This window comes from Micropterus dolomieu, linkage group LG21 (genome assembly GCF_021292245.1).
Source record: "Micropterus dolomieu isolate WLL.071019.BEF.003 ecotype Adirondacks linkage group LG21, ASM2129224v1, whole genome shotgun sequence".
Taxonomy (NCBI): domain Eukaryota; kingdom Metazoa; phylum Chordata; class Actinopteri; order Centrarchiformes; family Centrarchidae; genus Micropterus; species Micropterus dolomieu.
In genome coordinates this window covers 1,704,849-1,714,087 of record NC_060170.1, presented here as the reverse complement: position 1 = coordinate 1,714,087, position 9,239 = coordinate 1,704,849, and the positions used below count along the sequence as shown (strand labels likewise).

Sequence of the window (9,239 nt, the reverse complement as noted above, 5' to 3'; positions counted from 1 at the left end):
AGAGAAGTGTGTTAGACTGCGACTCTGCGTAGGGTTTTGGGTGGGTAACTGCTGAATTAGAAGGGCAGAGAAGTGTGTTAGACTGCGACTCTGCCTCCATGTCTCAACTCTGGGTTGTCATGGATTTGGTCCACTAATAAACTTAAAAAGCCAGATTTCTAGAAATGAGAGCTGCTCCTTCCCAAGTGGGATGGATGCCGTCTCTCCGGATCAGACCAGGTCTTCCCCAGAAAGTCTGCCAATGATCTACAAAGCCCACATCGTTTGCTGGACACCACCTCGACAACCAGCGGCGGAATGACGACATGCGGCTATACATGTCATCACTGGTCAGATTTGGCAGGGGTCCAGAGAAAACTACGGTGTCCGACATTGTTTTTGCATATGTACACACCGACTCAACATAACACTTAAGAGGGAGGTCGGTGCTATTTTTGGAGTGATTGTGAACACTTCTTTTCTAATCGTGAATGTTTTTTTAAGAGCCTGGTGTTGGTCTGGGGATTGGAGTCTGCTGTCTGACGCTGGAGAACTGCGCTCCTGGGATCTACATCCATAGCCTGGCACTGGGATCTGTGGCAAAGATGGATGGCAGGCTCAGGTAGAATTTTCAGGGTCATCTTTGACATGGAAACAGATGAAGTTAACATGTAGTCGCACTGATACAAAGATACAAGATAAGCTCAATGATTAAAATGTTATTCGTGATGTGTACATTTTTGTTGGGGTTTGTACAAGGAAAGCTCTCCTACAGTGTGGTGCTGACGCCTGTGCTTCTCTGGACAGTCGTGGAGATCAGATACTGGAGGTGGACTCAGTCAGTCTTCGTCATGCTGCTCTCAGCGAGGCCTATGCCATCCTCAGTGAATGTGGCCCTGGACCGGTCAGCCTCATTATAAGTAGGCATCCTAACCCCAAGGTAAGAGTCTATCTCTATTCATATAGATTGAACCATTCTCTTTTAAGATATTTAACATCTTAGAACTGTGTAAGAGTCTGATAATCTGTAGAACAGCATGAACCCTTGGGGTCTCTTTTCAAAAACACGGCAGACAATGTCCCACAAGGTACTTTGAGCATGTCAGAAGAATCCATGGCCATCTTCACAAGCCCTCCAGCTACTGCAGAGCAACCAGCCCCAGCATGATGCTGCCACCGCTCTGTAGTTGGGATGGCGGGTTTTTCATAATGAGAGATCATTGGTCAGAGTCACATTTTGGTCAGACCATAACACATTCATCCACTTAAGTTCATAACCCACACTGAGTGTCTGTTTCTGCAAGTGACTAAAACAGACAAAGCCCTCTGTGATGTCAGAAATCATTTTTCAGACACTGTTAGACAATCTCACATGCACTTTGCACATTGCCTCCTTTATTGTGAGTTTTTTCAGGAGTGTTGGCCATCTTGCGGATGGTAAACCGCTGAGGGTTCACATTACACCAACAAAGACATCAACCCTCATCTGTCATTACGTACTTTTATGCTTCTATGTATTCACTATATGCCATTTGAATGCATGTTCTTATTTATTTGTAACAAGTGCCCTTTATACTTTTTATACCTTTATCATTTAAAATGTTCCACGTTTTATTTAATATTTTCACACAATGCCTTTATTACTGTTGTGTTTTTTTCTAGTAGTAGCCAGAGTTGTGTTGTTCCAAGTTGTTTCAGTTGTGATAAAGCTCTTGCATCTCATTGCCTTTTCTCAGGTATCAGAACAGGAGATGGATCACATCATAGCTCGGTCCACACACAGGGACAAAATGAGCAAAAACAGACATTCATCTCACTCTCAAGGTCTGATTTACATTTGACTTTCCTCTTTTATTTATTCCAGCACTGCAATCATTTTACAGGTTAACTTCAACATTTTGTGTGATAAAATGAGCATGACAGTTCAGCAGCATGGCTAAGATGCCCAAGTAAAATGTTTTTTTCAGCCGGTATTTATCAAACCTCTCAAAGTGCCATTTTAGTCTTAAGTGCTGAGAATTCATGAAATTTGCTCCTACTTTCAAACTTAAGCAAGTTATCAAATTTCTTACAGCAAAGAATCACTCTTACTCTCCCAGTTATTTAAGACAGCTCCAGAGGTCTCACAGGTGGTTAGGAGTTGCCAGTAGGGCTTATGATGACACTGTGGAGACAGAGACATGCACAAATCTTTCAGGAGATGAAGAATGTTTCTGAATTATTTAACGATGTGCACTTAATTATACAGGGTTGGACAGCGCAGGCATAATCTTTGTCAGTGAATTGGTGAGGAACGTTATCTCACCACTGACTTCGCGCAACAATACGTTTTCAGCTAAATTGAAGGTTGTGATGATGCTTTTTATTCACCACAGGAAAAATGCAGCAATGCTGATGATTTTGGCCTGTCATTACCATAAATAAGCCGAACTGTCATGGAAACAATTATGGCACTTCCAGCTCCACACATTGTCATGCATTTCATTGACTTTCCAACAACGCCCCCCGTAATCCAACAGAAGAAAACACAATACATGCAAATAGCCGGTTTCCCAGGAGTAATAGGTGCAATTTGATGACGCACATGTAAAGATCAACTTTTTTATCTTTCATTTCCAATGTGTATGTAGCCTATGTACATAATGTATTGTCTTGGTTTAATTCTTAATTGTCAAATGTCTGTTGAACATAAACTCTTATAAGGAATTTTACCATTCAATGTGAATTTATCTGAGAATATTCTTAAGTAAGGAAATCTATTCTGTGATTGGTCCATGCCATCGTCATCCAAAATCCTGTTTGCGGCACAGCAAAGTGTCGTGAATCAGCACTAAGACTGACACTTAAGATTTAGTCCTACACTTCACTCAAATTAGGACTGAGAAGCTTGATAACTAACTTTTAAGCACAGTTTGGAGCCAAGTATTATTTTACTGTTAAGGCAGTTCTTAGCAGTGTTCTTATGAGTAATTCTGAGAAGCTTGTTAAATGCGGGCACTGGTCTCACCTGGGTTTAACTGCCACGGTTATAATCTGTAGGTCTGGCATGTAAGAGCCCCTGCCCAACAACGAAGGACAGGCAGGGAGAGGGCTCCCCTGCTCTCAGCTGGACCATGAAGAGGTTCCTCGAGCCTGCCAGTAGAGTAAGAATTCATTCAGTGTTCATGTGTTACTACGTATTTCTTACAGGCACATTTCTAGGTTCCGTTTCATTCTTCTTAACTCACTCAGAACAAAGCTACCTGTGACTTCAATGTGCATACCTTCTGTTCATCCATCTTTTCTGAAATCTTGAAAAAATTCAAATCAGTTGTGCTGAATGTGGGGGCATTAAAGATGGGTAGGCCCTGACAAAACAAAATAATTTGTTTATCCTGTTATCCAACACATTGATCACGGCTTTGGATGGAAGGCACATGGACCTACCTGTTCCCTATTGTTTAAAGTATTAAAAATTCATAAATAAAGTTTGATTTACCAGACAAGTTTAAGTTGAGATGCGGTTTGCTTGTTCTTTGAAGATCCCGGAGACAGACAGAGGCCAGTTTAACAACAGGTATACAGTACTGAGGTTAACAGCTCTGACTACACCTCTGACTCCCCAGCAGGAGAGGCGTCAAGCGGGAGTGGAGCGAGTTCATTCGTAATTTGTAAATAATATTATATATCTCCCATTGTGTTGATCAGCTCTTGTGAAATTATTTATTCCTGTGTTGTGAACAATGAAACTTGAATGCTGTTATTCTGTGTTGACAACAGTCTACTTGCTGGTTGTTCCGATACATTCAGTGATTACCACCACTGGACGACCAGGAAAACCTTTAGTTAGGGGCAGCCCTAAGCATTACTTTTAATACAGTTATGTGTTTCTAACCATAACACACATCAGACCTAATAAACACGTTTCTTCCATATGAAACATTCACAAAGCAAATTTTTATTAAACATATCTGCATTTTTTTACACCCATGTTTACAGTACGTCCACCAACTAGCAGTCTTACTCTTCCCTGCCTTTTGCAGGCGCAATGCTGTGTTTCTTGCTGTGTTATCACCAACAACTGTTGATCAGTGAAATAGAGTTAATCCGAGGGATGTCATGTACCCTTTCAGTTGATAGAGATATGTTTTGACCATTTTTTCTGCTTAGTTGCATAACTTAACTTGACCAATTTGGCTGTTTTGTTTGTCTAAATAGAAACATTTACTTGTGCATAGCTTATTGTGGAGAACACACTTCAAGGTGTGGTTGTGGTTTTCATTTTCTTTTCACTTGATATGGTCGTCTTCCATTTTCACAATTCTCTAGCAGGGGTCCCTGAGCTCAGAGGCAGAATTATCTCAGTACTTCTCCCAGGATGCTTCCAGCCACTCGTTCCTGTCTGAATCCGTGCTGATGGGCTCAAACAGTGATGAGGCGATTCACCAACAGAGCTGCAGTTCCTCCATGGATGCCAATTCATCACAGCCACATGGTACAATTTCACCCATTTAAATACCATGGAAGGGGCTGTGATAAACCACATTATCTGAAAATGGCATTCTTAGATATGGATTTAGACTGTCTAGAATTAACTTAACAGAGTTCTTGAAGCAAAATTTCAGTTCCTGCAGGAAGATCAGCAGCACCAGCCTCAATATAGATAGATAGAAATCTTTATTGTCCCTCACAGGAATTTCGTCTTTACAGTCTATACAGACCTTCAAACATACATAACATACACATACACATAGAGTAACCAAACATTATACAGGAAAACATTCACTGCTGGGGAGCTTCATTAAGTGATGCTAAAAAGGGGGAGGCACAAAACATTTGCTGTAGTGGACCCGTTTCCAAGCCAGGGACCTGTATGGAAGCAGTATGAAGACATGGGGTTGAGAGGGTGACTGGGTTCATGTGCAATAGTATGTGCTTTGTGTTTGGTGACTTTACCATTGAGATCTGATTGGGGATGGGAAGGCTAATTATTTAGTCGTGGCTCATGTCAGCAGTGACATTTGGATAATATTGTAATTACTGGCACCGTCCCAATTGTGACGTAGACTTGGTTTTTGGTCCCCAAGCTCAGAATCAGAGTCAGTGGACATGTCTCAAAGTGCGACTGAGGGACAATTTAAAGGCAGGATTCTGTGCTTGATTAAGGCCTACACCTGATTTGATTTATACCCAATCAAGTAAAAGGGCCCAAATGTATGAAGTTTTAATGCTTTGAGACACTATGTCATCTCTAATTTTGTTTGGCAATAAAAACGATTGTTAATTTGTTAACTTATTTTGTGATTGTTGTTACCAAATTTACTTTTTGTATAAACCACATTATGTACATCTTATTCTCAGTATTTTCTTCCTCTCTAACAGAAGTGGAGAGCGGCCCTGTGTACAATGCATCACAAGACAAAACCCCTGTCCCTCTTGTAGATGCAGTTTGCCAGCCCATTGCAGTCTCTAGTCCCGCCTCACTGCGAAGCCCACTTCTTCGTCAGCGTCGTGTGATGTGCTTTGAGGACGAGCTCAGTGATGATGAGGGCTCTGACAATGGACTAACACGATCTGACTCTGTTAACTTCAGTGACACTCAAGCATCCCAAACATCCAAAACTGATTCAGCAGTTGTAATAGCTACATCATCGTCAGATGTAGATGGAGACTGTGAAGATGGTGGGGATTTGCAGAGGTGTGGAAACAATGGTGTGACAACGCCATTCAATAGTAGTTTCTCACAGTGTGAGGAAGGTATTACCAGTAAGTCTGAGTCACCTGGTTCTCAGTCACCTTTCATGCCTATCCGCTCCCCCTTTGACCACAAAGCATGGGTTGTGAGCAGTGTGAGTTCTGGGTCCAGTAATTTGACCATCAAAAGTGTGAACTATACAAGTCAAGATGATGGACAGTTGGAGTCAAAGCGCTCCCCTAAGCTTGAGCATAAAGCAGTGACGCGGGTAAAAAGTATGATGAACACTGAAGCACCAAACCTGTCCCAGCAGCAAAAGTCCAAATCTGATGAATACTCTACAGGCTTGCCCCCATTCCATGGCACACAGTGTGGAAGTCCCCCCAGGATTGCTGGTGCGTTGATACCCCTTCAGCATTGTAAGAAGGGAGATGCCAGTGAGCTTGTGGGTGTTTATACCATTGATACTGTAACCCTGTGGAGAAGTGAGGACGAGTCATTTGGGCTTGACCTAGAGATTATGTCATCCCCGCTGAAAGTTGTCATCGCTGGGTTAAAGCCTGGAGGCGCGGCAGAAAGGGTATGTCTCACTGGACTTATCTTCCTACCAGTCCGATGTCAGTTATGCCAAACTTCTCTGTTTAAATTGTTTAAAAAAATCTTTCACATTTAATGGTATATGTGGCATGAGCATTAGTGATCCTTTTGCTCACTGAAAAGCTAAATGTTGTCTCTCCTGTTTATTTGTACTTCCAGGAATCTAGAGGCAAGCTGTTTCCGGGAGATGAAATTGTAAAAATTAGAGAGAAACTGGTGTGCTCTTCTAGCTACCAGGAAATCTGTGAGCTCATGCACAACCTTCCTAGGATGCTGGTCTTGGAAGTCAAGAGACCGGTTTCAGGTAAGATCTTGATTTAGAATAACTTTATTCTAGGGTATGGATGCTGTTGTTGTGTATTTACCTTACTCCACATTTGATGTTTTTATATATTTAGAACTGAGATGTGGTCCTTAGTGTGATTAGTTTTGCAACCCTAGTGTCTAGAACAGTACTTCCCAACTGCTGTAACCTAAAGGTCCAGGTTTCGTCTTGAGAGACTGACACAGCCATTTATTTTATTGAGAGAACTGTGCTGGTATAGATGCATTGCAATGTGATGTCATCCATCAATGCACTTTTTAGCCAATCAGTAGTGCCCTTATTCTAATATAATCACTGTTTAGTCTTTAATTTTTGTGAGGAAAAAAACTGTGGTAACTTTGTAAAATCCAACCACATTGTATTATAAACCTTTTTATTACTGAAAGTGGGTACAAAACATTGTACTTGAAGTCCAACTGAAATAAAATTGTCCTAGTATTAGTCCAAAGACACGTGGGTTACATTTCTTTACAACTCTCCATTGCCTGTAGGTGTGAATATAAGTATACAGGTGCATCTCAGAAAATTAGAATATCGTGCAAAAGTTCATTTATTTCAGTAATTCAACTTCAAAGGTGAAACTAATATATTATATAGACTCATTACATGCAAAGTGAGATATTTCAAGCCTTTATTTGATATAATTTCGATGATTACTGCGTACAGCTTATGAAAACCCCAGATTCAAAATCTCAGAAAATTTGAATATTACATGAAATCAATAAAAAAAAGGATTTTAAATACAGAAATGTCAGCCCTCTGAAAAGTATAATCATGCATATGTACTCAGTACTTGGTTTGGGCCCCTTTTGCATGAATTACTGCCTCAATGCAGCGTGGCATGGATGCCATCAGCCTGTGGCACTGCTGAGGTGTTATGGAAGACCAGGATGCTTCAATAGCGGCCTTCAGCTCTTCTGCTTTGTTCAGTCTCATGTCTTTCATCTTTCTCTTGGCAATGCCCCATAGATTCTCTATGGGGTTCAGGTCAGGCGAGTTTGCTGGCCAATCAAGCACAGTAATCCCATGGTCATTGAACCAGGTTTTGGTACTTTTGGCAGTGCGGGCAGGTGCCAAGTCCTGCTGGAAAATTAAGTCAGCATCTCCATAAAGCTCGTCTGCTGAAGGAAGCATAAAGTGCTCTAAAATGTCCTGGTAGACGGCTGCGCTGACTCTGAATTTAATAAAGCACAGTGGACCAACACCAGCAGATGACTTGGCTCCCCAAACAAACACAGACTGTGGAAACTTCACACTGGACTTCAAGCATCTTGGATTGTGTGCCTCTCCATTCTTCCTCCAGACTCTGGGACCTTGGTTTCCAAATGAGATGCAAAATTTGCTCTCATCAGAAAAGACTTTGGACCACTGAGAAACAGACCAGTTCTTTTTTTCTTTAGCCCAGGTAAGACGCTTCTGACGTTGTTTGTTGTTCAGGAGCGGCTTGACAAGAGGAATACGACATTTGAAGCCCATGTCCAGGATCCGTCTGTGTGTGGTGACTCTTGATGCAGTAACTCCAGCCTCAGTCCACTCCTTGTGAAGCTCCCCCACACATTTGAATGGCCTTTTCCTGACAATCCTCTCCAGGCTACGGTCATCCCTGCTCCTTGTGCACCTTTTTCTCCCACACCTCTCCCTTCCACTTAACTTTCTATTAATGTGCCTTGATAAAGCACTTTGAGAACATCCAACTTCTTTTGTAATTACCTTTTGAGGCTTTCCTCCTTGTGGAGGGTGTCAATGATGGTTTTCTGCAATACTGTCAGGTCAGCAGTCTTCCCCATGATTGTGAATTCCACTGAACCACACTGAGAGACCAATTAAAGCCTCAGGAACCCTTTGCAGGTGTTTTGGATTAATTAGCTGATTAGAGTGTGACACTTTGAGCCTACAATACTGAACCTTTTCACAATATTCTAATTTTCTGAGATTTTGAATTTGGGGTTTTCATAAGCTGTAAGCCATAATCATCGAAATTAAATCAAATAATGCCTTGAAATATCTCACTTTACATGTAATGAGTCTATATAATATATTAGTTTCACCTTTTGAATTACTGAAATAAATGAACTTTTTCACGATATTCTAATTTTCTGAGATGCACCTGTATATGGTTGTCTGTCTCTATACCATCAGCCCTGTGATGGAAAGGCAACCTGCCCACAGTGTACCCCGCTTCTCGGTGTAGTATCAGCTAGAGCTGTCCAGGCCCCCTTTTATCCTCAAGGAAAAGGGGGTACAGCTAATGGATAGATGAAATCAAATTGCATGTTCTTTTAAATGTTACAGCAGACATCTTTCCTTCCTGTGTTCGCCTTAGAGAAAAGATTTTGAAACCAAAAGGCAGAAATTTTTTTTGTATCATGATGCCTGAAAGACCCGGTCGTTGCATTAAGTTGTCAATTCATTTCAATTCAGTTTTATTTATATAGCGCCAAATCACAGCAACAGTTATCTCACAGCACTGTGATGTTATTTACAGAAGCCCAACAATTCCCACCAAGAGCAAGCACTAGGCAACAGAGGCAAGGAAAAACTTCCTTTTAAGAGGCAGAAACCTCGAGCAGAACCATGGCTCAGGGTGGGCGGCCATCTGCCTCGACCGGTTGGGGGGAGAGAGAGAGATAGAGAGAGGAAGAGGAAGGGAGAGACAGAGAGGAA

The 9,239-nt window shown here is 41.6% G+C and overlaps 1 protein-coding gene across 1 annotated transcript in view; it reads left to right on the top strand.

The window, feature by feature from the left end:
• Window positions 1-9,239, top strand: part of pdzd2 (PDZ domain containing 2) — a 60,975-nt gene that overhangs the window by 42,138 nt on the left and 9,598 nt on the right. The window contains exons 13-17 of the mRNA XM_046034046.1: window positions 1,716-1,803; window positions 3,019-3,122; window positions 4,291-4,453; window positions 5,341-6,233; window positions 6,410-6,554. Of these exons, the coding sequence (XP_045890002.1) occupies window positions 1,716-1,803; window positions 3,019-3,122; window positions 4,291-4,453; window positions 5,341-6,233; window positions 6,410-6,554 (1,393 nt within the window). The remainder of the gene's footprint in view (window positions 1-1,715; window positions 1,804-3,018; window positions 3,123-4,290; window positions 4,454-5,340; window positions 6,234-6,409; window positions 6,555-9,239) is intronic.